The sequence below is a fragment of the Puntigrus tetrazona genome, chromosome 10, assembly GCF_018831695.1.
Source record: "Puntigrus tetrazona isolate hp1 chromosome 10, ASM1883169v1, whole genome shotgun sequence".
Classification (NCBI taxonomy): domain Eukaryota; kingdom Metazoa; phylum Chordata; class Actinopteri; order Cypriniformes; family Cyprinidae; genus Puntigrus; species Puntigrus tetrazona.
The window spans coordinates 16068780-16096057 of NC_056708.1; the positions used below are offsets into that span (position 1 = coordinate 16068780).

General features: G+C 37.0%; 2 protein-coding genes across 2 annotated transcripts; one reads left to right on the forward strand and one right to left on the reverse strand.

The window, feature by feature from the left end:
• Window positions 1-247: 247 nt before the first annotated feature.
• ggt5b (gamma-glutamyltransferase 5b) lies at window positions 248-10006 on the forward strand. Its single transcript, XM_043250612.1, has 12 exons — window positions 248-496; window positions 3284-3411; window positions 3710-3805; window positions 4632-4827; window positions 5440-5597; window positions 5694-5840; window positions 5933-6066; window positions 6507-6679; window positions 7319-7410; window positions 7499-7605; window positions 8527-8637; window positions 8815-10006. Exons 1-12 carry the CDS (start codon window positions 336-338, stop codon window positions 8965-8967), a joined length of 1656 nt encoding a protein of 551 aa, XP_043106547.1. The 5' UTR covers window positions 248-335; the 3' UTR covers window positions 8968-10006.
• A 3184-nt stretch (window positions 10007-13190) lies between these two features.
• Window positions 13191-26577, reverse strand: ggt1b (gamma-glutamyltransferase 1b). The gene is made up of 13 exons (XM_043250855.1): window positions 26403-26577; window positions 24430-24612; window positions 22732-22862; window positions 22386-22475; window positions 21302-21494; window positions 20929-21089; window positions 19928-20077; window positions 16845-16981; window positions 15903-16090; window positions 15689-15816; window positions 15268-15380; window positions 15065-15178; window positions 13191-13637 (listed from the first exon to the last, which is right to left on the reverse strand). Exons 2-13 carry the CDS (start codon window positions 24606-24608, stop codon window positions 13491-13493), a joined length of 1731 nt encoding a protein of 576 aa, XP_043106790.1. The 5' UTR covers window positions 24609-24612; window positions 26403-26577; the 3' UTR covers window positions 13191-13490.
• Between the last annotated feature and the right edge of the window lie 701 nt (window positions 26578-27278).

Here is a 27278-nt window from a genome sequence, read left to right on the forward strand (position 1 = left end):
CCTATCCATCGCTTAACATATACACTATAATTAGTCAATCTTTGCATATCAATACCACGACTTTTCGTTTTTATTTGGCGTACTATTTATACGCGCTATCGTGAGATCGGGTAGGTAAGCCGAATCATAATTGCCGTCGAGCACCATTTGGTGTTTTTTTTTTACTTACTTCACTGTACAGTTACTTGTATTCCCTCAAGTAAGTTTACGAAGTGTATCCTAAAGTCACTCAGTCGCGCGCCTCCTCTCCGCCCCGAACACATCACACACAAAAAAAAAGTGAGCGAGCAGCGCGCGCGTCTCATTCTACCTGCTGAACGCGCGCCGATCAAAGCATGGCCAAATCTCAGTCGAGACGCTGCTGCTTCTGCGTACTCGCTTTAGTGTGCTGCGCCGTAATTATCTGCATTTTCGCCATTTTCTCCACCAAACAGAGATGCGCGTTTACGCACGCTGCTGTTTCTGCGGACTCCTCTATGTGCTCCGACATCGGCAGGTAAGAAGACGTGAGCAATTGAGAGCTGAATATTAATAATATGCTTTCAGTTGAACACGATGCGGCTGCAGTACAGAGAGTTAAACTGCGCATCAGTGCAATAGAGTAGGCTGCGGGAAAGCCGTTGTCACAGTTTGTTTTACATCTAGAGAGTTTAATATGAAGACGTAAAGCTATCAAACAATGATTAACAGTGAGAAAAATGATGAGAGATAATCAGTTTAAGAGATTAGAATGCAGAGCTGAACATATGGTGACACACTTGAGTCTGAATACAGTTGTACTGATGGATCTTAGATTTAGAATAACTAGAGTTATGGTATTCAGGGAAAAAAAATGATTGTGCGCATGCAATCTTGTTGTTATTCTGTGCATTATTTTCTGCAGCCATTTAAACCCTCATATCCAATCATATCCAAGATCTTTTGTTCTGAGCACATTAAATTGACAAGAACCATGCCGTTACGGACAGCCAAGACCTCCTGCCAGTCAAAACTGGATCAACCAGCTTCACAAACCCCTATGGAGAAGTCATGCTCTTAGATTGGCACATGTTCTGTCCCTCGTCCACGTTTCCTGCAGTTTGTGCCAAACGAACAGAGTGTTTCCTTGTTCGATGTGTGAAGTCTTTTATGACTGCGTTTCAAAGAGCTTGGCTTAGGTGTTTCGTCTGGGGTCACAATTTAACCTGCTCAGAAAGGACAGACAGAGAAGTCAGTAAAGGCTTCCAGGCGTATCCTGGACAGAGATGGTATTTGTCCTCTTTCGGACCATTGTCACGTGATGTTTGGAACTCGGCACACGTCTTCTCAAACAAAACAACATCTGAATGTGAAAGAGGTAAAGAACTAAAGAACACCGCGTATCCAAAGACACGCTCTTGTTACCCGGAGTCTGGCACATCAAGTTGTTTCTCACTTGCCGAGTTTTTTTCTGCGTCTGGCATGAGTATTATGCTGATCACATACGACATGCACAGTCTTTGATGCATCTTAATGAATGCTGTTCATCAGTATTTAACCCCATAATCATTATATATATATAGAATGTGTTACCATAACAATATGAAGTTATTAAGGAAGATGGGTCATATAGTATGCACTTGGTCAAGCTATTAAGATGTTCGTGTATGCTTAGTCCCTGTTTGTACCAGTGTGTCCAACATCTAGTTTTTGTTGTGTCTACTGTGCCTGTAAAGGCCAAATAACAAAAGCAAACGGCAGCGAAAAGCGGAGCATGAGAAATAAAATATTAACAGAAAAATAAGAGAAAAAGATGAAATAGCTGCTCTTTTAACCCGGAGCTGTGATGTTCTCGCCAGTTTCCCAAAAAGCATTGCTAGCTAACTATATACGGTTGCATTGTTACCAGTATATCTCAATGATTTACTGCTAACCGCAGGCACAGTTCGGTTGAATATTCATAATCAGCAGTGGGGGAAAGTTACTTTTAAAAGTAACGCACTACTATATTGCGTTACTCCCTAAAAAAAGTATCTAATTTGGTTACTTAGTTACAGCAGGAGAGGAAAGTTCAACACTATTCCGTAACATTAATAAAACACAAATGAGCCGTTTTTGTTTGGTGTGGCTGAATTGGTTAATCGAAGTTCGGTAGCAAAGATTAATGGTTAAAAATGGGAGTAAATACATGACCTTCTTGTGGTTAGGAACGTAGTTTGTGAACGTAGACTTAAATAATTAAACTATTGTAACGTTTTTGTAATGAGTAACAGGGAGGTTTTGGTTCTGGAAGGACATGGTCTTCTTTATTCGGTCCTTAACTTTCATTTGTAAGAATGGATTTTGCTCTCCATTTGTTCTCTTTGTTATCTAAGGCAGATAATTAAAGAGGAAATTTGTGATTTCTTTCCAGTGGGAATTTCCTGTCTTGACTATATAACATTACCGCTTGACACTGTAACACTGAATTGTTTTCACCTTAACGGCATTGTTGTCTTCATGAATGCACAAACCATCACAATCTGATAAGACGCTTTCAAGGGCTGTTCATCATCGTGAATGTGAGCGATACATCATTATGAGATTGATGGTCACCTGATATAAAGACTGTGGCATTCTTATGAAATTTCCTTAAGTTTCAGATGTTTGATTTATACCATCCCTTTGAAAGATCTCACATTTCCTTTTATCAGTTCAGGACATCCTGTGAAATCAGACATTTGAGATAATCCTTTGTGGTGTATTACGCTATTATACCAAAACCGTGGCTGCGTGCAGAGACACAACCACCCAGAGTAAAAAAAAGAGTGTAAAAACTGAATTTTCTGAATTCTGCCCAATTGTGTGTGTGTGTGTGTGTGTGTGTGTGTGAAGCCTGGATCTCGTCAAGGTTCAATAAGCTCTCGGGTATCACTCCTCCTCTGGTTCAGACTTGCCTTAAGATTCTCGTTTTTCATATATATGCAACCGTATAGAAACCGGTGTGAATGTGTCACATACCCCAAGGCGCTATGTTTTTATTTTTAAAAAAACACTTTATTGCAAGGATCATTTTTAGACTCACAGATGTATCATTTTCCAAAGGAATAGTTCATCTTAAATCTTTAAAGCGTTTTTACGTGGACATTTAAGCCAATTTTCTCTTGTTCCCGAAATATGAAAAAATGCATTCTCAGCACTTTCGTGCGAAAAAATGGTCAAGCCTATACAGGATTTAATTAATTCTCATGTAAAAAAAAATACATTTTTCAGCATTGCAATATGCAGATGCAGGCATTTGAACTTTGTGCGTCCCCGAACTGTAACCCGATGCTTGCGTTCACAGGGACATGCTGCTTGAAGGGGGCTCGGCGGTGGATGCAGCCATCGCAGCTCTGCTCTGCACCGGTCTGGTTAACCCACAGAGCATGGGTTTGGGCGGAGGGGCCATATTTACCATTATGGACAAAACAGGTATGACTATGTTAATATAGTGCAGTTGTGTAAAAAGCACTGTGTAAGTAAATATTACGTTTGTTGGTTTCGGTCTTGCGACAGACATTTCTTTATTTTCCTTTAAATTAACAATTCAGAACATGTTATTTATTTTTACTATGACTAGTTTTTTTGTGGAAAGTGTGCACTGGCCTGTCAGTTTATTGATTTAAAGAGATATTAAAATTTTAAATGACGTAAATAACAAGGATAGACTATGCTTTTTTTAAAAAAAAAATGACATCTGCACGAAGCCAACAGTTTCCTGTTTTTCAAGGCAAAGTGAAAATCATCAGCTCGAGAGAAACGGTCCCGAAAGGTGTCGGAGCGGATCTGCTGAAAAAGTGTCCGAAAACCTTTACGTTTGCTACAGGTAAAGCTTTTCCGGGTTTTTTTCTGGAAACTGCACATTTGATCCTTTTTTTTTAAACTGCAGAATCGCTAATGAGTGAAAAACAAATCTGGACATTCAGCTTTTGTGCTTCACGGAAGAAGGAAAATAAAAAGTGTCATGACTAAACGATGACATATTTTTTTTTGATTTTACGTGCTATTGGGAAATATAAAAGTACAATGGGACATTGTGCGTAGGCTAGGGAAATTCTGTCTTAAGGGGAATTATGTACTTAAGTGGACTTGTTTTGCTTGTTCTTTTTCTTTTTAAACGCACTTCCTGGACAGTTAAAATGTCATTTTGACAAATATATATGCTCAGAATGTCGATTGAATGCCGTTGATGAGTTTTGTAAAGTTGCCTAAATGCTTGCATACAAACGAGACTCTAATTATGATCGCTTTTCTGTAATATTTTTAATTCCTCGATAAAGAAGATTAGTTTCTTTCCCCCAAAAGTAATCGTTTATGTAACCTGGATGAGAACGAACTCGCTGTGTTGTTCTGTGTAATGCAGCAATGTCCACCGGAAAACAAAGCAAAAGCTTTTTAAAGCTATAAATAATCTGATTTGGCAGCGTACTTTTCTTTTGTGCTTTTCCTTTTAGCATTACTCAAGACTTAGTTATTGTTCATACCTAAGATTAGGGATTTAAATAAATGCCGAACCCTAATATTAAACGGTTCAACAATAGCATGCCAAACACACAAAACAATCCTATAATTGGTCTTTAGACAATTAAAAAGTCTAGTTTTTCAAAATGCATAACGCATACCCACGCTTTATTTGTCCACGCGTCTAACAGGAAGTCACTGGATAGGTGTACCGGGAGAACTCCGTGGCTATGAAAAAGCTCATCAGTTGTATGGAAAGCTGCCTTGGGCCAAGCTTTTCGAGCCTTCCATCAAGCTGGCGAGAGAAGGCTTCCCCATGCCAACCTACCTCATTCATTTCTTGAAGAAAGATATAATTCAGTCTCTGATTAAAAGCACTGAACTGTGGTAATGTATCTTCTCCAGTCAAAAGCGTGCATTACACGCTATCATGTGCATGCTGTTTGTTTTGATTGACAGCTGAATGTAATAGTTTATTTAAGGACGCGGGCACGATGAACCTTGATGAGCATTCTTAACGATCAGTGTCAAAGAAGTAGGTTATAACTTAGCCGCAGGTAGTCTGCAAGAGACCTTGTTCAGTGTTTGTGTAATAAGAAACTTTCTGCTGAATGAATCAAAGCAGCCATTGAGTTTGTCTCCAGCTTTCAGTTAAATACCATTTTGTCTACTGACAAAACATTGAGGCTTTTATTTAGAAGGATGCATTAAATTCATCAAACGTTACAGTGTAATCATATGTTTATCAGTAATATAAATAAATATATGAATACATGTTAATATTTACTGTATGTGTGTGCATTTAGATATACAGTACATATATAGTACACATAAATGTATTACGTTAACTAAAACTTTAGTTGTAGTGTAGTGTTATGTCATTTTTTTTAGCGTTATTATTTTGCTGAGAAATACAACATGTCTGTGCCAAGTTTCTTTACATTTTGCCTGGTTCATGTCACTTTCTATCTACATTTATGAGCTTATTTCTTTGTATAGTGAACTGTTCTACGAGAGCAAGACGGACCTTAGACTAAGGGACACCCTCAAGTTCCCTCAGCTGGCAAAAACCATGGAAACTATCTCCAAAGAAGGAGCTGATGCCTTTTACTCTGGACAGATCGCCCAGGACCTGATACAGGATGTACAAGAGAGAAGTACAAACTATTTGTATACAAACCGCAGTCGTAGCGCTTTTTTTTTTTTTGGCAGGTGCGCTTGTTTACAGTTTACTTTTGGGTTTTTTTTTTCAGATGGAACGTTGTCGTTAGACGATCTGAGAGATTTTCAGGTCAGAGTCAGTGACGCCTGGTCAGTCCAGCTTGGGGATTACAAGATGCACTTCCCTCCTCCACCAGCAGGGGGAGCGATACTCAGCTTTATCCTCAAACTAATGCACGGTAGGAGCCCATCACCTAAGACTATTAACTTTGCCTGCTATGCTGAAGCGGTGCTTCCTCATAAACATCAAACCTCCCTTTGATTTCCTCAGGATTCGGGCTCTCTCCGGTCTCTAACCAAGGAGAGCAGAAAACCTTGAATCTGCATCTGTTCCTTGAGGCGGTTAAGTTCGCGAACGGACAAAAGCGCAACCTCAAAGACCCCTACTTCCACTCCAGAATAAATGTATGGGCACAGCTTCATTTAATATGCTGTGGTGCTTGGGTTTATGTTAATGCCTCGATTTCCCGTCTGGAACGTTCATTTGAAAATTACGCAACCGCAGGGTTTCTCATGTGCTTCGTTTTGTTGTATTTGCTATTTTTGGCAGTAGTAAGCATAATGTCACTAGACGTCAAGCGCAGGGTTGCGTAAATACTGCGATAGGCCGGATGTTATTTCTCACGAAGGCCCACACAAATGCAAGCAATTAACGTTTGAAATGAAATAAAAACATTTGTTAATAAAGCGTGCATTCAAAGGAGAATTGATCGCATTGGGAAACGTCGTTAATAATCCCACGCCTGGCAAATAACAAAAAAACGCAAATAATAATGAGGCTGAACTGAATTCATTAGTTTGGGAAGTATACTAGATTTATTCGTGTTTTTCTTGTGCCATCAAAGTACATCAAAGATGAGAAGTTCATTGATGGGATCAGGGCTTTGATCACCAGAGACACACACAACGCCTCTTACTACAACATCACTCCATCAGTGGACCGCTTTGGCACCACTCATGTTTCAGTGCTGGCAGCAGATGGCAGTGCTGTGTCAGTCACCAGCACCATCAACCACATGTGAGACGCATGTACAGCACATGCTTAGCACAGATCTAAGATTTAAATGGATGGTATGAGTGAATATGTGTGTGTGTATATATATGTATGTATACATATTCAGTTTATTATATATTCTTACTTTGATTTACTTCAGTTTATGCTTAAAACTATAATGAGGCATTTTACATTATATGGTTACAACTAGGCCTAACAACTTAACCCAGATTTAAATTGGATCACTTTTGATTTTTAAATAGATGATGGACACTTTGATCAAAAAATGTAAATTGCTCATAATGCATTTTTAAATGGACATACACACAACCATCCACACCACAGTAATCGTGTTTTTGTCGTGTTGATTGTTTCAGTTACATGCTGCTGGCCAGAGTTAGTGTAACCGCTGATAGACACTCTGTGCTTGGTCTAAATACACACTTCCTTTTAGATATCCTGAGATATATTTTAAAATAAACAGTATTGTTAATAAAATATTACAAATTCAATAATATTATAGCAAATTACACAGTATATATATATATATATATATATATATATATATATATATATATATATATATATATATATATATATATATATATATATATATATATAATAACAGATTCTGAAATATTTATGAAAATCTTATGTGTTCAGGTTCGGGGCAGCTGTTTTCTCTCCTAAAACGGGAATCATCCTCAACAACGAGCTAGCTGACTTCTGCGGTCGGGCAGATTCCGTCGCACCAGGTCAAGATCCTTTACCAAATTTATCTTCGGCCATTTTGCACGCCTTGAAACGTCTTTGTAACCACGTTGTGTGTTTTGTTCCCTGCAGGTGAGCAGCCTCCCTCCTCCATGGCTCCTACCATCCTGCAGTCCCAGGAGAGGACTGTAGTGATTGGTGGATCAGGAGGAAGTTTTATCACCACAGCCATGGCCCAGGTGAGTCAAAACTCTTTGAAATGACAATTTATTGAGGTTATCAGCGTTCAGCCTATTTGTACAAAGCCTTAGCTGACCAGCACTAAATATGTTTCACTGCTATTTAGTGGTCGTTTAAAGTTAATGTAGTGACTTTAGTTAGTCGCCCAACTATAGTAATTGTTCCCCAATCTAAGGTTTATTTTTACTGTATTGGATGTTTATGGTTTTGCTGTCCAAAAAAGTTACATTTTTTCAAAATCTTAATAACTATAATAATTAAAATAATAACTAGCTGCTTCACCTCTATATACCTGAAAATTCAGCTAAGAATACAGTCAGTATTACATTTTCTAGTGAAAAACAGCTTGAACAATAAAAAAAGTCTTAGTCCTCCAATTAAATTCTGTAAACAAATTTCATATGTGTGCTAAAATGATTGTCTGTGGTTGTTGACGCAGTACAGAAATATCCAGTTGAGAAGATCCTAATTTAGTTTCATTGTTAACTATTTAAACTGTTATTTTGATTGCATATATTTTCCAACATAATATCTTTTTTTTTTCTCTTTTGTTGCACGCCCATGACCTTACAAATCTAAACATGTTTTTTGCGATTTCCAGCAAAATAGAATCATACTATCTAGAATCATAATAAAATGTTACTTGAGCAATGAAAATGTCTCAGTCATCCATTTACAGTCTATAAGCACATTTCGTACAGTGTGTGCACTGAATGCATTAAAAAAAAATTTCTGGGATAGTCGACAGCGTGCCACAGATGGAGTACAGCGATATCCTGCTGCAAAAGAACCTAATTTTGGCTAATAGTCTAAAACTCGTAACAAAACAAGTCAAGCTCTTTGCATTAAAAACTATTGTATGCACTCGTTGACACCATGACAACAACTCTTTAACATTCCCTTGTTCTTTTCTATTTCAGTCCATTATGAACCACTTGTGGTTCGGGATGAACCTTAACGAATCTATCGCTGCTAAAATAGTATATGTGGACTCCAAAAACAAAGTTCAGTTTGAGCATGGATACGACAGTGTAAGTCCTCCCAATCCCATAATCCCCTGTTGTAAGTGTGGCTGTATTGATTGTAATTGCTCTTACCTCCTCTTGAAATGCCCTCGGTCACTGATTATATTACTCCTCATTTTATAAAACAGGTAATCAAAAGCGATTTAAATTGTAATTAATTTTTAGTTCTTTTCTTCTTTTCAGTCTTTAATCGCGGCAATGCGAGAGATGAAACACGACGTGAAAAATGCAGACATTTACACATTTTTCAACGTGGTCAACGGCATCTCGAAAGAAGGACAGTGCATCAGTGCCGTATCTGACGCCAGGAAGTACGGCGGGTCAGCGGGATACTGACCCTGCCTCCGTTTGCGCCTTCGGCTGACAGAGACCGGTGCGCTGATTCATCAGGCCTGGGAGGACGTGAGGGCGGAAACCAGGGGTCAGCGCTCTCTTTCAGCGACGCCTGTAGGAACCATAAATTCAAATATTGTGTGATTGTGCACAGTGGCGTGCATTTGTCCGTCCATGTCCACTTTTTTTGTTGGACTTTATCAAACAAGAGTTACAAGAGTTGCATGTAAATGTGTTTTGTATGCCAGGGAGACCGGGGCTAGTTGTCACGCAGAGGAAGGGTCGCATCTGGCATTCATTTAGAAAAATATCAAGTATATAATGAAGGTAGATTTGATCTGATTGGCTGAATTGGGGCGGGTGGTACATTTTTGTGACCATAAATGTCAGGTTGGGGAAAGCTGTTGCACATGATTATTTGTAGAAAGTCTTGACAGAAAAATACACCATCCCAGCAGCACTCTATTATTTTTTTTTAATGAGCTGTAGGCTATTTGTTTTCCTGGCCAGTAATTACGGAAATGTCAAGTAATCTTTTTGTAGTCAAATCATAGTCATTTTCAGATAAAAAAAAAAAAAAAAGCTAATAGCGATTAACTCGAGGTCAGTGTTTCTAAATGCATCTTACTGATACCTTTTCATTTTTAAAGTTGTTACTGTAAATGTTGGAAAAAATGTTTTATAAGAAAATCGAAATGTGAAAGTCATCAAACTGAACGAGATACTGCAATTATGACATTATTTTAGCAACCGTTGCTTTATTACTTGTGAATATGTTCTATTTTTACTACTTTTTATATCTTCCATATTGATATTTTTATAAACAGCGTCGTATGTCGGTTCAACTACGGCTACATAAATATTTGTACTTTTTTTACTATTTTATATTGTTCATTGGAGCTGTTCAGACACTGAAGTTGATATTCAGCATAACCATGATGCACCGGAGTACTACAGAATATGACATATTAACGGAATCGCATTTAAGTGCATTTCAAATCTTTTTTTATTTCATACATCCCAATAAATACTTTCTAATGTCTTTAAATGAGTCTTTTGTTTGACTTTTAATCATTTAAGAAGACGGTCTGAGCGTTGGCCCTCGCTGTCCGCCATCCAGGCAGAAACTCAAACGAGACTCTGCATAAATCATGAAGACAGGAGAAGTTATAGTCTACAAAGCATAATGTGATTAAATTCAGTTTTATGTGTGTTCACAGTGCTCTGAATGCAAACGGCTTTCCCTCTGAGAGAAGAGATATGCATTATTAAAACATGCAAATGATCCTCATTCACGCGACTCCCACTACAGAGCAGGAGGCACACAAAAGATGAATCCGGTTTTAATCACAACTCTTACCTCGTGTTTGCTGTTTCTTGTCTTATTTTAGTTTTCGTAAGAGTTTTTAACCCAACAACACGCGTTCAGGCCGGCGCGAAAAACACCCGCTTAAACCTCTCTCACGATTTTCCCGCTTTGGAGGCGTCTCTGCAAGAAGTACGTCCATGTTAGTTATTAGCTATTAGAAATAAACACGCGCGATTTCACGAACGTGATTTCAACATTTTCAAATGTACATATAATGTCGGTTATTCTGCATTTATTTAACAACATCGAAAGTTGAGTTGCGTTAAACAGTTTTTAAAGTTAGAAAGTGAGTAGTACATGCTATTAAAAACTGTAAGTAGTCTTGATTTCGTAGTGTTAAATTTAGTGTCCAACCTATAGTCTATGAAAGTGCAAAAATGGCTTTTAATAAAAAAATAGTAATACAGGTTACTTCTACACATTTCCCACCTGCATGAGTTGCAGTATGCAATGTGTTCAGGTGACTAGTTTAAGCTAGTTTAAAACTAGTTTAAGGTGCAGTGTTTGAATTAGCACAATATGGACTTTCACACAAAGGTGAAAACGAATTTCCCCGCATTGCTTTCATAACAGGCTCAAAAAAGCAGCTTGGTTTGAGACTTCTGCGTGAACTCTCAGCTTCACACACCACTGCATTGTTGACGTAATCGACATTGACCCTTTTCGCCTGCAAAATCTTGCCTAAATTTGCATTCGGGCTGAGGTAAACCTTTAAACTCGATATTATTTGCCCGTAGCCTTGCGGTTTGTTGACCGGACGCGAACGCAGCAGATACCAGCTGTCTTCAACTGCCATAAAATCATTAGCAAACCGATGTCTGAACCTGCCGTCTGGTTCTGTATAGTCTCAAACTGTGTTTCACCTCAAAAATTAGACTAAAAGTCTGGGCTGTGCTCTAGGCTAAATGGTGTTGCCGTTGTAGCGACGAGCACCACGTGACAGGGCTTTATTGTCAGCCCCTATGGGAGGGCCGGGAACAGTGAAAGAGCCTGACCTTTTCCTAGCAGCACGAACCCAACAGCTCTCAAAGCCACCCGACGGGAACAAACGCCCCCGAAAAGCACAAGACAATGCTAAAATATTGGAAAATGAAGAGGCAGACACTGTGCTCAAAATATGTTCGTGTACTAGTTTGCTATATGAAAAAAAATGATCTAAACAGACTTCACAACGTGACCTTTAATAACAGCTACGATATGAGCCTCTATAATAACGACAAGCTTTGAACTTCTGTTTAAAGTGCAAATCAGCTTTCCTTTCTGGAGCGCAGGGGCTGAAATATCCTGCGTCTGACCTCAAAACTGTGAGTTAGTGAAATAAATAGGTCACAGAGGCCACAAAAATGGAGACATTTTAACATTGGATGGCTGTGAACTAGAAAACTGCATACTAGTTTATTGGTGTTAGCTATGTTTGACCAAAATGATATTAGTGAGCGGATGCTAATAACATCAGGCACTGGTTGGTAAGAATTATTATCTGCACGGTACACCACTTCCAACACAATTCGAGGGCACATATTCTGTACTTTTATAGCATGTTTTAAGCGTTTTTCTCAAAAAAATGCTAATTTTCCACATCTATTATATGTTTGTAAGATATTTTATTTTATTATTACAATGTTTTTGGTTTGGCACACATTACCTTTTCATGTTAAATTAAACATGCCACTCCAAAGTCTTATTGTGCTGCACATTGTTTTTAAAAACCAGTCAGAAAAAGCATTGATATTCAGAATCTTTAAATTCAGTAAAATGATTTCTTCTAATAACCAGCATTTGGAGGCCATTTTAATTTAGCCACTTTTTTTTTTTTTTTTTTTATCATTTTAATAATTCATTTAAATAATTTCATTTTAATAATAACAAGTATTAATAACACAAATTTGCACACTGGCCTTCTTTTTTATTGTCCATTTTTATTATTTTACTGCTATAATTATGGTAATAATTTACAATTATTTGTTAACATCAGTAAATGTATTACAAACTTAAACAATATACATTTATTACATCATATATTAATTTTCGTTAACGTTAGCTCATAAAAATACAATCATATATTGTTAGTTCATGGTGCATTAACTAATGTTAACAAACAAAACTTGAAATTAGCATTTACTATAACTATTATAAGTACGGCTCATTCTTGGTTCATGCTGACTGATGTTATTAACTAATTAACCGTATTGAAAGTGTATGACGTGTTAGATTAAAAATGCAACTCTGAATCAAAGGCAACAAATTATATAAAGTTTGTTAGAATAAAAGGATAGTACACCCAAAACTCTCAAGTCGAGCCAAACCTGTATGCATTTCTTTTTGTGGAAAAAAATAGATATTGTAAAGAATGCTGTAAAACAAATAGTTTCGGGTCCCACTGACTTCCATTGTGTGGACAGCAATTACTATGAAAGTCAATGGGACTTTCGGCTATCATTCTGCACAATATCTTCTTTTGTGTTCCCAAAGAAAGAAATCCAAACAGGTTAGAAATGACAAAACTCTTATTTTTGGTCGGATCCTTCTTTAAACTTAACTGTACATTTTATTAGCCACTTTCTACAGTCCAGTACAATTTTGAAAGTTTAATTAAGGACTGTTTATGCGATTTTTCTCTGTCCCCCACAACTTCAGCATTAATGATGCTGCTTGATGTTGGGCCGGTGCCTGTGGGTAGGACCGCGTACTCGTGGGACGTTAAAACGAGCATTTCAACTCTTGTTCACGCTTCAGCTCTTATTAGGAGCTTGATTAAAACTTCCTCCCCTGAGACGTTCCAGCTAAGTCTGGCAAAAATGTTCACTTGCCAGGATGTAGATCTCAGCACGGACAAGAAATCACGCAAGAAAGTTCATAACAGCCATCACAGCGTGTTTATTAGCGGAAATAAATACCTTCAGTAACAAGATGTGTAGAGATTTCGATGAACGGAAGTTATCGTAAGAAACAGTTGAATAAAGATAAGTGTATTTGAATGTGTTTTATTCCTCATTCACTGAAGAGCTTTTGATTGTTCAGAGCTGATTCGCCTGTATCTCGGAGAAGGCACTTGGTTGTTTCAGAGCAGCATGAGGGGAAAGTGTCCTTGGGGTTCTCGGAGTAGCATCTCCATTGCCTCCAGCTGGACCGGAGACGTGGATCGCTGAGTCGAATGTTAGTACCCAGCTGCATATCCTCCCTTACGGGGGTCTGACTCAGCGCTGAGGCCAGCACTGTACCGCACCACAGCTTGAACCACTGCGCCCATGGACTTCAACACCTCTATTACGTGGTTCTTCGCAGCAAGACCTTCCAAAATGGCCTGTGGGTTAATAGCGAGTGGGTTGTGCTTAGCCAAAACCACATGTGTATTTAGAGCAACCAAAGAATATATCAAGAAAACATCCGGTTGATGTTTTGCATCAACATTTAAAGAATCTGTGGTTAATGTAATTTAATTTTAGAGTCAAATGCAACCACTCAAAAAACTCAATATAACCACTCATATAACCACTCATAAACACTTACCTACAGTGTAATTAAGTGTTTTTGAGTGGTTATATGAGTGGATATATTGAGCGGTAATTTTATTAATAAATACTGCAATGCAAAATCAATACAAGATTACAAAAAATGTGGTTGCTGAATTTTTATTTTAAGGCAAAAAGTGACCCCAGGTAAGGGGCTACACTTAAAAACACTCATGTGCATTGTAAAAAAAATGCATTTTACTCGCAAAAATGTCGTAAAAATGTTTCACTCCGATATAAAAAACTAAATCGAATTATTAAATTAAATTGAATTTTAAAAATGGGATTCTAGGGACAAATGTTACCAGAGATAATTGGTTACACTCAAATACACCCACCTGCACTGTGAAACATTTAATTTTACTGTTAAAAATACACTTATTAAAAATTCACTTATTTTAAACATTAACAAAAACTGTGGATGATTCTTTTTATTTTAGGGCACAATGTGACCACAGGTAAGTCAAAAACATTCACCAGATTGTAAAATAACTGACTAGTAAAAATGTGGTTAAAAAAATAAATGACTCAAACATTAAAAAAAACATTTTGGACAATGATTACACTCATAAAACCCACCTGCATTGTAAAAAAATAAATAAATATAAAACAATAAAAATGTTTCACTTTGGCTAAAAAATGCATTTTAAAAAACTGTTAATTGGTTACGTAAGTTACATAAGTTATATGCAGTGAAAGACTGCTATAAATATAACTACACTGTACTTTAAAATCCAGTTTTTAAAAGTTATAAAGAACAAACAAAACATGATTTGCATGTTTATTGTGTTATTTTAGTGTTGTGTGTTACCAAGATGGTGTTTTGTATTTGTGTGTATAGCTGTATCTTCTACATATCAATATCCTTCCATATTCACATATCAATATCCTTATAATGATCTTCTATATATATTAGTATATTAGTGATTTTTTGGTGTTTGACAGCGTATTATAAAGGTGTAAACATTTAAATAATTAAGTGTATTCCTATGTTAACGTCATAGCACTTAGCATGTGCTAGCATGTTTATTTTATTACAGTAAATTTATTTTTAGTCCAGTAAAGTTTTGGCAACCACATCTGCCATTTTTTTACATAAATGTCTTTCTTTTTACAGTGTACATCACAGAGGAGATGTACAGCATATTTTGTACATTATTTCAGTCATATATCTAGTATTACTGATTAAAATGACACCTGTATGCATTGCTTCACCCACCTTGTCGAAGTCAGGCTCTACTTGTGTAGTGTTTGGACTGAGCTGATTGTGAATTCTCGGGTCTACTATCGCTTTCTTCAGGTCATAATCAAAGAACAGTGCTTTCAAGATTACCTGCGCAGAAGACATTGGTTATGTATGAGTTAAGATAAGACCTGAACTCTGTCCACAGCTATCTAGACTAAAATAAAATCGAATCGCACCTCAGCCGCTGCTGTGGTGATCTTTGTTCCACCAGAGGCTCCGACCACCATTTTAACTTTTTTGTTTTTGTCTAGTAGGATGGTGGGACACATAGAAGACATGGGCCTTTTATCTGAGCAAAGATGAGAAGAAACAGTTGAGCAGATAAACTTAAAGCAATACACTGAAGTTCATGGCTGAAATCATGATTTCAAATCATGTACCAGCATTTTGCATGATATACTGTATTCAGATGCAAACGCCTTTAAAAGCCATCTTGGTCAAAAATGAGATGCTCTCAACTCATAGTATATGTTCATCAAGTACTTTCACTTTTAAATGCCAGCCTCAAGCCATTAAGAAGTACTGGTGCTTACATAGAAACCCATACAAAGTAGCCAGAAAGAAAAATTGCTAAGGGTTGTTATCATGTTTTCTCACTTGGAACAATGAAGTTGTTGGGAGAAGGAGGAACTCCAAAGTTATTGGTGATCAATGGAGAACTGAAGTCATCCATCTCGTTGTTAAGTAAAATTCCAGTCGAATTTGACATTAACTTGGAGCCAAAACTGTAAGGATAAAACGAACGTTATGTCATTTACAAACATTATTATTAAATGAATAAGTAAGTCAATTAAAATCAGTTTTTGCTCACTATGTGTTGATGGTGCTGGTGGCGGCGACCGCGCTGCCGTCTTCTGCCACCACAGATACATGTGATGTGCCGTGATCGTCGGGAAGGTAGAACTCGGGTTCATAGTAACTCTCTTGCTGAGTCGTATTATCTGTGATCTTCTGGAGTATCATGTCAGCGTAGTCCTTTGAGGTAATGTTCTGGATGAACTGTCAGCGAGGAAGAAGGAGGAGGTAAGCAGATCATTATTAAGGCCCTGCTGGCGGCACAATAATCTACAGCTTGAAAGAACAGCTGATCAAAAGGGCGAAAGCACAATGAGCCGTTCAATAGCACACTATTTTCATGCACCGTGATTAGTGTGAGATACGGCACGCCGGTTTCAGGAACGGCTTTGATCACAGCTGACGAACATATGCCTGTGTCAACGTGAACAGCTGCTGAAGATGCATGTGAGCGTTTTTACATTAAGACAACGCATTTTGGTTGAGGTTCAGAGATGTACTACTGATAAAAAGTCCTGATAAAGGAAAAGCGTACCCAAAAATGTGCATGTATTCATATAATGTATAAATGTATAATGTATAATATATAAACATGACATTTTTCTGAAATATATACATGCATGTGCATACATGATAAATATATATAAATACACAACATATATGTATATACATATTATATGTATTTTAGATATAGCTGATATGTTTTAATACGTTTTAATAAATACATTCCAAGTAAAGTTTTTTAAAAGCCTTAAACTTAACTAATGATGCACTGGCAACAAATAAAATGAAATAATTAAAAACTGAAATTAAATTAAATAAATTACATAGAAATATAAAAAATAAAAATGGCATGATATGAAAAAGGAAGACAAAACTGGCATTATACAAAATGTCTTCTACAGAGAAGCATAAATCATACTGGTTAAGAACGAGAATTGCTTTCGTTACAACTTACACTGGAGATGTTGAGAAATTCTGGATCCCCCAAGAAGCTCCTCTTGGCATACGCAAACCGGAACGCCTCTACTATGCGATGATAAGTGAGGGTTTTATTTTCAGTAGAGGAGACACTGTCTGAACTGAAGTTGTAACCTGAGGAAAGAATGAGAGCTCGGTTAGATTCACTGCATTCTGTGATTCTTACTCAACCATGCTAACTGTTGTCATATAAATGGCTAGAACTGCCAATCATCAAGACGACTTCCATAGAAAGGTCTTCAGAAGCTTTTATTACTCCAAAAACCTTTGGTTGAACATTTGCATGGTTCGAATGTTCCAAAAACTGTACATTATGAACATTGTGAAAAATATAATTTTGATGACATAATGGGAATTTGAAAGAAACATTCTTAAAACACATTTTCGTTAGCTGGGTAATCAATAAATAGTTATTTATTATGACATCAGTGAAAACAAATGCAGTCTAATCAATCTAATCAAATCTGAATATGCAGAAGAGCGAATGTGATTATAATGGAAAATTTCAGTTCTTAAAGCCTGAAAATGCTGCGGAACATTCTGCAAAACATCTCATTTGTGTTCCACAAAAGTAAGTCATATGGTTAGGAAATGACATGAGAGCGAGTAAATGGCGACATCATTTTCACTTTTAGGTCAACTATTATTTTACTCTTGGACAACTGACCCAGTTTTAGAGTCTGAAAACGTCTCGAATTGTCTCGACCATTCATGCCAGACCCGTCTATTTGAAATAATTGAACAATTATGAATGATTCGCCTTGGAAGATGTTTCATAACGACTGAATAAATCTGAAAAAAGTGCTAACAGTGTTTATCGACAGCCGTGCCCTGTCTGGCAGCAACTTAATGACTAAGTATCTCATCAGTAAAGCTAGAGTGGGTGTCTGAAAAAGACCAAGACACAGAGCCGTGGAGAGCGTCCAGCTCAAGAAAGCAAAACTGATGAATCTCAGATGACAGGCTGCTTCAGAGTATCCCCTACTGGTGGAACCCCAAGGAAAGGGTCGAAACACGCTGACTGCATGGATTTTTCCATGCTTGGTTTGTGTCCAATTAGTGGCAAACAGCCCACGTTAGTGTTGGTGTGGGAGACAGGAGCGAAGGGTGGAGGGATTTTAATGGCTTGTAGCAAAGAAAACTTGGGACGTTCTGAAGTCTCATCCTCCCCCTGACACGGTTCTACATGAGAAAACGGTTAAAGATTGTCTTAAGGTTCATCCTGTAATCAGTATCAAGTTTCTGGAAACTTTTTGTCAACTCAGACGAAGGTACAGTCATGGACAAAAATATTGGCACCCTTGGTAAATATGATCAAGGAATGCTATGAAAATACATCTGCATTTTTAATGCTTTTAACCTTTCATTGGAATAATTAGATTTTAAAAAGGCGGAAATATCATTATGAAATAAATGTTTTTTCTTAAATACATGTTGGACACAGTTATTGGCACCCCTAGAAAAAGTGTATTCTCATTCATATTCACAATTTTGAGTTCTCAAATTATCAAGCCTGTTTCACAGAAATAAATAAAAGATCGAAATGATTAACAATGCAGATTAATTTTCACAGCCTTCTTTGATCATGTTTACCAAGGGTGCTGATATTTTTAGCCATGACTGTATATTGATTATTCAAAAATTATAAACATTAAACATTATATTATAATGTGACAACATTAAACAACAAAATATGCATCTTTTAGAGTCACCATTCATTGAATTTTTTCGGGACATGTCCTAGACAGGATTTCCATATCACTTATAATATTTCTATATCCCAAATATCCAGGTTTAGGCTGTTCGTGCTGCACTAACCGATTGTTATATTATATGCGTGAGAGTTGAGCTATTGAGAGCGTTTTGATTCGTTCTTGTGACACTTTGCTGTCATACAACAATCTATTCATCTGTTTCAAGATCAACAAACAAACACAAGTGATAAGTGATATGCCACTACTGGTCGATTATGTATAATGCCTGTGCATAATTGGTCAAAATACTTTTTTATCATTACCTTCAAGCAGGTATGAAATCCTTAAAATCCATAATACTGGCTAAGGCATGTTCTCTAAAAATGGCACAAATGGCCAACCTATTGCATATGTGCAAGAAAAAAATTAAACCCAGTCAGGAAAAATGTTACAATAAACAAAAAAGACAATAAAATATGTTTGATTTGCGAACAAATGAACTCTTATGAACAGATTCTATTGAGTCATTTTTCAGAAATGTCTAACTCAAGTGAACAATGAACCTATATAGTACTGTATTTTCTGGCTTGGTTATTAAAATCAATAAAATCGATACTGAGTTTGGATCAGATTAGTTATAGTTTAGCAAAACCACAGAGAAAACATTTTTGATACATGAAATAAAATAAATGTAACTGAAAATGTTTTCAGCTAATTGACAAGGCAAAATTGTTTGGTAACACCTTATATTAAGATGTGTTTTTTACACACGTTACATGCACTTACCGTTACAGTCACAATTAATTATGCATAATTACATTTAAGTAAAAGTAACCAAACCATAATCCTAACCATAAACATATAGTAAGTTTGTGTAGATAATTAATATTACTCAGTACTTTATGTATAATTACACCGGAACACTTTAAAATAAACTGTAACCAATTTTTTTAATTTCTGAAACTGAAATAAAAATAATATTATTATATAACAGACATATAAAATAATATAAATGACAAAAATACAACTAAACTACAAAAACAACTAAAATTAAAAATTAAAAGGGACACTGGTTTGAGTGACATGTTGGAACATTTTAGTGTTGTTCTTTTTTTCTAGCAAGACCTTTTGCCTATATATATATATATATATATATATATATATATATATATATATATATATATATATATATATATATATATATAAATAAAATGATTGATATATATTCAGGCTTGAATAGTTCATTTGTGTCCTGGACTGCATATAGACCATTGGCAACAATGGTTCAAAAGTCTACTTAGGGTTACAAGGCTTTTGGGAAACACAACACGGCATAGGCTGTCCAGTGTTTCAACTCTGTACCTACCGCTCAGGATGTTGAGTATCATTGTGAGGACTGGGCCACTGGCAGGCGCGTTTGGTGTCACCATTGTGTATTCACCCATAGTGGCAGAGAGGGGGTATTCATCCAGCAAGGGCTTGTAATCTCTCAAGTCCTCCAGAGTTATAATCCCATCTGCAACACACACGACACAGACGCCCGTATGACGCATGATGCTAAGCAACTTAATGAGATCAAACCTACTGAGTTATTGATTTAGTCATTAACAACCAATTGTGTGTTATCCTTTAACACCTCTGCCTGGGTGGACTATTGGCAGCACTGCAGGAATTAGTGGGATGTGAAATATTTGGAAATCAATGAACCACAACCTGTCAGCCACAACAGAAGCCTAGAAACTGCACGACTTTGCATCTCTAACTCACTAATATGGGCAGTCAAGTACATCTGACAGGAAATAAAAAATTTGGCTTTACACTTACTTGGCTCATAGTGATTTACAATAACAAAACATATTCCTGGATTAACATTTTAAAGTTAAGGCTTAGATTTAAGAAGAAGACTCATGTAACTTATTAGGGTTAGCTCAGAGTATTTCATACATCTAAATATTATGAGATTTTTAATTAATACAGATAATTAATACAGACCCTGTTCATTCAGTTTGTTCATGAAAAATAAATACAATTTACAATTTATCCATGCACATTAAACAAACTTTAATCCATAAACATATATATATTCATTGTAATTCCTCTTGATATGCACTGCGCATAAGAACTTTAAAATTTAAACAATGCATATACCGTGTATGTTTTTGTATGTACTATATTTTATTTCTCTAGTGTGTGCAAAAAAACAAAAAGATATATTTTTTATTTGTTACTGTTCAGTTCAGTTCACATGCAAGGTACGGTTTGATAACCCCTGGGCTAAATCACGTCATCCAACCACACTTTTGATTTAGTCCAGATTATGAGTTATTGATACCAAATAATGGAATACACATATGTGTAAATAAAAACCTGCAGCTTGGATATCCCTCACAAGGCTCTCAGCAAGCTGTCCGGTGTAGAAATCACTTGGGCCATTCTCTGCAATGAACTCATAAGTGTCAGCAAGTTTTGAGAAGATAATAGTGTCGTTTTCCTGTAGGATGTTGCCGTTGGAATCGCAGAACACAGAACTAAGGAATTGAACCGAAAATGTCAGTGCATAAACACAGCGGCTAAAAGTGGGTACACCATATTACCAATTACATTATAAATGTTTTTTATAATATAAACCCCCCTTAAAATCACCCCATTGTCACATGAAACTAAAATTTCTTTGTGCACCTTGTTAACAGTACGATTATTTTGTATGCTTGACATCTTGAAAATATCCATGTGTGCTCACCATAACATCTTATCACCCATAATGATGTTTCTGTTTGAGTTAATGGCACTTGCCAATGCCCTGCCAACAGGAAAGCCGTTTCTGGCCAGTTGTACGCTTGGTAGAAACAGCTCTTTCCAAGGAAGCTTGCCGTGCCGTTTATGGGCCATTTCATACCCCCTAATCTCTCCGGGAACAGCGATGGACAAACCACCTGTGGATGACGTTTTTAAATGCTTTATTCCATGTTTGACTATCTAAAACCTCCAACTGATCTGAAACACTGTACTTAAAAAAATACAAATGCAGCAGTTACACTGAACAAAATCATAAATGCAACACTTTTGTTTTTGCCCCCATTTTTCATGAGTTGAACCCAAAGATCCAAGACTTTTTCTATGCACACAAAAGGCCTATTTCTTTCAAATATTGTTCACAAATCTGGCTAAATCTGTGTTAGTTAGCACTTCTCCATTGCCGGGGTCATCCAAAAGTGTTCAGTTTATAATTTTGTTCAGTGTATATATGTTGAAGTTGATAACACTACATACTTTGTGACATGTCACCGTGTTTGTACATACTCTACAAAATTCTGGGTTAAATACAACTTGGGTAAAATATAGGCAATTGAGTTGTTTTGACCAAGCGATTGGGTCAAAACATTTAACCCAGCCTTCTGGGTACAACCAGTGGTCCAAAACAACCCAGTTGCTGAGTTTGCCTATATTGTACCCAGTGCTGGGATGTATTTAACCCAGCTTTGTTTTTTACAGTCTAGGCTATGGGAAAATGTGAGCTGCATTCATTCAGTCAATGTCACTGATGCTGCAAGTATGCAAATAAGAAGAACGACCCAGTTTCTGTGTTTTTTCCATATTTCACCAAAGAATGGGGTTTTTCTTTACAATGAACTGAGATGCAGTTTTACGATTTTCCTTGGAAAATTTCTGTATTTAGCATATGCAGAGTTATTGATTGTTGAAATCGTGCTGATAGTTTTTGATGCTTATCTCTCCGTGCTGGCACTGTATCACGAGGCCACTCATCGTGTAAATCCTATTTCACTAATGATTTTCCCGGTTAATGCAATGTAGTTAATAGGTACCTTTCTGGGAAAGGTCTGTACTATTTCCAAACATGTCTCTGGTTGCGTTTGCGGGTGCCGTCTCACGCGCATTGATGGTTTCCACTTTTCCTGCAAAATGAAATAAATAATACATAAACATAAAGAAATCCAAAAATAATTCTAAGATATAATATAATATAAATATATAAATGCAACACTTTTGATGCAAAAGTGGCAAATATAATGTATTAAATATGAAAAAATGAATAAAACTATAAAAATAGATCCTTAAAAGTATGTGCAGAAATCCTTTATATACACACAGACAGTGTCTGCACTGTCTGGTGTGTCAGGTTGAATCAGACAGGTAATAGTGACTGCATACCTGTTTTGGCATCATAAATAGTGAAGAAGAGCCCTCCTCCGATGCCCGCGCTGTGGGCATTCATCAATCCCACGCACAGCAGAGCAGCGATGGCAGAATCTACAGCGGAACCGCCTCTCTTCAGGATATCCCTGGAGGACACACAGAGAGGGCACTTGGCATGCAAACCTAGATATGATCATTTTAAATACCAGAATGCACCAACGACTAAAAAACAGTGAAAAACGCTACAAATGCATTATGCGTTGACAAAAATGTGCAACGCGTGTTCATTTTATTACAATTTATCTTAGCATTTGTTTTAGACAAAACCAGATTTTAAGTTTCATTTCAATGTATATTCCTAATGTTTTTAGGAGGAGTTTCTTCATATATCATTAGCCTCATTTATGAAGCATTCCATTCATTTATTGATGGCTCTTGACAATATTATTCTGATTTAGTGGTAAAAGGATATCCAAAGCTCCTTCGTAAAAACTAATATGCCAACCCAAAGAAACAAGAAGTTCTGAACCTGCGTTCGGATTTCTGTTCTGGAAATGTATGCAATGAGTGTATATTTAATTAGATAATGCATCATTTGAACGTTGACGTAACATTTAATAAAATGTGTTGTACAAATTGTCCTCATGTATTCTGATTAATCATCTGGGGATGTACGATAAACATTTGATAAATAACCTGTTTACCTCTGGTGTTGAGTTGTAAGGATCTATTCCTACAGGATGTGACCTTTAAAGCGATGTTCATTAGTGCGCTCAGATTGATTCAGTGATATTAAATAGTAGTTCTTACATAAAACCAATTAAAGTGGATTTTACTTCCTGCAGCGCATTTTTAAGTGACCTGACGAAATATTCTATTTCATCTCGCAAAACCAATAACAGAAGCCTAAAAGAAAAGTGTTCTTTTATTAGTCCAAGTTATTAGCAGATACCTTTAAAACCAATTACTGTATGATGCGATTCTTAAAGTGTTTTGTTGTTAGATGTAATAATGAACACAGCAGTCGTCATTTACTCTCAACATTTGAGCCGGCTGAAGACACAGAGGATTAATGTTACACTTTGAAAGGTAAAGCGATGATCCCGATCTACCAAAATGCGTCAAATCATTCATGATCCAGTTTCATCTACGATATTAGGGTTTTTTTTAAATCTCAGCAAATCGCCATTTCTAGTGCATGCTAGTTAGCAAGTTCTACAACTAAAAAAACAAAAACAGACTCATGAGAATGGCACGTCACCCCAGTTAAGACAGAAGCAGGGTCAGCAGAACTCATTAGCATTTAAAGCAACATGAACTAGAATGGCTTAATGAAAACAGAGCTGTTTTTGATATGACGGCAAATGTCACAGTCCTGGAGACGAGGAGACGATGGAGCGAGTCGAAAGACAATTAACAAACAATCTTCAAGCAAGAACACACACCTAGGGAGCGGTAAGACGAACAATACCCGACACAGGATAAGGCAAGACGCAAGGCTTGAATAATCAGAACTAGGTAGTAAACTAGGTAATTAATTAAATAGCTGGAACTCATGAGACTGAACGGGGACAGGAACAGGAAAACCAAAACAGTAAAGTAAACTCTGATGTAATGTGAACGTCATTAATTAGTTTTATTTAAATTTCACTGAAAATGCATGTCGTAGATGTCAACAAGTGAATGTGCAGTTCAGGAGAACAGAGCTCAAACCTGCCGATCTCTGAGCACGTCCCAGCATCTGCTGCCACCGCCGCCTTGAAGTAACCATTTTCAGGTTCAGGTTCAGGGGAAGCCTTCTTGCCCTGCACCGAAAAGAAAATGGCCAAAAACGTGCCGACTGCAGCCAGCAGCAGCAAAGTGAGGCCCACCACTGTAGACTTCTGCACCATTTCCCTGCAACATGCAAGAGCAAATGTCTAGTTTTCTGTTGCCGATGCGTATAGACTGCTTGTTTACATTTTATCCGAAAGCGGTCGTGTAATTAATTAGGGCTTTCATTAGGACGCTGACATTTCACACCGTACATTCCTAAACCCTGTGTCAGCGTCTAGAATGGACTATAAAAGGTAAGAATGAAACTTTCTTCAATGTAATTAGTTTTCCATCATCATTTGGCATTTTTGCATTCATACTGTGCGTTTCATTCCGTGATAGTTGAGTTAAAAAAATAAACATGGTGTCTGAAAGCTACATTTGGTAATTAGTTTGTGTGTAAATGTATGTGTATAGTCCAAAAATTCTATTGTGGAAGATTTGATGGTACTGTATAGGCTAAAGGAGGATGTGCAGTGCTGGAGCTGTTGCATGCTGCGTTCATCCAGTTAATGCATCGATGCCACAAATAATGCAGTGTGAAACATCATCTTATGAATATTGAGGGTTAATTGTTAACTGTTGTTAATTGTTAATTGGCAATCTTGTAGAAAACCAGCATTCCGTTACCCCAGGGTTTAGAATGAGCAAGGGTTTACTTGGTGTGAAAAACAACACTGTAAGTAATGAGGAACACTGCTTTGTTGAACACTGAACATGTTTTACATGACATGGTGGGGTAAAACCGCAAAAGCAGGGTCTCATAACCTCCCCATTTAAATTACAAGTGTATCACTTGGGTTAAAAGTGTTGTTTTGAATAAGGATAACCCAGTGTGAAAGGCCCAAGTTGAAACAATCAAGTGAACCTGCACACACCCAATTACTGATTTTAAAGAAATGTAATAAATCTAAGTGATATTTAAACAAATGCACTAACTGCACCTAACAGATTAGATATATGGGGCTTGTGTATTCTCATATAACCGCCTGGTCATATTCACTTTTGCAATCCATGATTATACAATGTAAACAACAGCAGGAGATGATTTAATACGCTTACAACATTTTCTGCTTTCTTGCTAAATGCATAGACCAGGCCTATTTGCAATGATTATGCTTTCAAAAAGCATAATAAATTGTTCTCTGTTAGCTGGCTGTTAGTATTCCTCTGAGGAAGATTATAGCTAATCGGGATTCTCCATTGCTGCTGTTTCCACTCTAGTTTTGCTATTAAAAATGCTTGTGAATTGCTCATTTGATCATTACACACATCCTTATTGGTTCCCAGTGCAAATCACCTCGTGATTCCGTATTGTTTGAGCCCAAAAAGAGCACTAGAAAAAATGTAGCTTCATGTATCCAGGCCAAAGGCAGCAAGATTTCATGCATTTATAATTTCGAAACTTGGAATAAAAAAAAAGGCTTGTATGAAGTGAAATCCTCCTCAGAAAAGCGCCTTTTCATAGTTTCAAAGCCCTGCTACTGTCCACATTAAATCCTGTCAGACTGTGCTGTGTGTGGGAACGAACTGCAGCACATCTCAGAGAAACCTGCTGTGCCTGCAGCCAACAAAATTAAACCCACCACACAAGAGACCAGAATTTTCTCACGCGCGCAGAAAAGAGCAAAAGATTGTGTTATTTCCTCCTACAAATCGCAACAAAAGAGCCCAAATTACATTCCTCTGTGTTCAGTGTGTGTTACGACATAAAAGGCGCAACAACGTGAAGGATGCTGCGCAATATTTCTTCCTTCTTATATTTCTCTCTGCTTTCCGTGTGAAGATAATCAAAACTCTCGTGATCTGTTGATTTTATAAATGATGAGATCATTATACATTGAGGTCTGAGTATGCGGTGCATCGCCTACCTGTAGACTTCACAGGCCTCTTGTAGAGTCTCCAATAGAACGAGCCTCCTCTCCGCAGGCTGACTGAGACAACGCTGTAAAGCTCTCAATGTCTAAATATGATGGCCATCAAAATTTAACTAAATCAGTCAGTGAAATCATCCATAATTGTTTTATGGGACAAGGGCACAGGTTGTGTTGTTTAACGGTAAACACCCGTGCCACAATCACAGAAGCATGACATCTGCAAAAAACGACGCTAGCGAACTGTTCACACCCTACAGGTTGATTTTTGTTACTCTGTCACTTGTATTCACTCTTTTAATCTTTGAATGGTTAAGCTGTTCGAGTAATCTGTTACATTTTCCTAGTGAATGATTAACTACGGGACGTTTGGACACATGATATTCTACAGTACATAATGTAACATATGCAAAACTCTGTTTACCGGACTAATAACAAGCCTCTTCAATGCCTCTGCTGAATACAAACTGTACAAAACGCCATGGCATTGCCAAGTTTCGATTTTTATCAGTATATGACTTGGGTTCATTTGTACTGTATAAACTGTACAGTTTTGCTGCAAACAAAAAAGTCAACCATCCAAATGATAAATAAATAAATATAATTACATGGTATTAAATGGTTATGCCATGATATATCCATGGTGCTTTTTTTACAATTAAAAAAATGTAGCTCTCCTCACACATACCATGGTATACCGTGTTATTATTTAAAATACTGTTAAGTATCGTGCGTTGTAGCCTAAAAATATATATATTTGGTTAGTCCCGACTTAGCAAACAGCTTCGTTTAGTTAGTTATGTTTGGTTGCCTAGCCTATAACTGAAGAACTGATTAAGTCGACACGAGAATAATTCACTCACTTAATAGGTT

Bases quoted from the DNA above. Each gene is read 5' to 3' on its own strand.
- ggt5b (XM_043250612.1), top strand. From the start codon at position 336: ATGGCCAAATCTCAGTCGAGACGCTGCTGCTTCTGCGTACTCGCTTTA. The intron at 497-3,283 runs GTAAGAAGACGT...TTGCGTTCACAG, and splicing joins ATGTGCTCCGACATCGGCAG to GGACATGCTGCTTGAAGGGG. The intron at 7,606-8,526 runs GTGAGTCAAAAC...TTTCTATTTCAG, and splicing joins TCACCACAGCCATGGCCCAG to TCCATTATGAACCACTTGTG.
- ggt1b (XM_043250855.1), bottom strand. From the start codon at position 24,608: ATGGTGCAGAAGTCTACAGTGGTGGGCCTCACTTTGCTGCTGCTGGCT. The intron at 21,495-22,385 runs GTACCTATTAAC...CGTCATCCACAG, and splicing joins TACAGACCTTTCCCAGAAAG to GTGGTTTGTCCATCGCTGTT. The intron at 16,982-19,927 runs GTAGGTACAGAG...TTCTTTCCTCAG, and splicing joins GATACTCAACATCCTGAGCG to GTTACAACTTCAGTTCAGAC.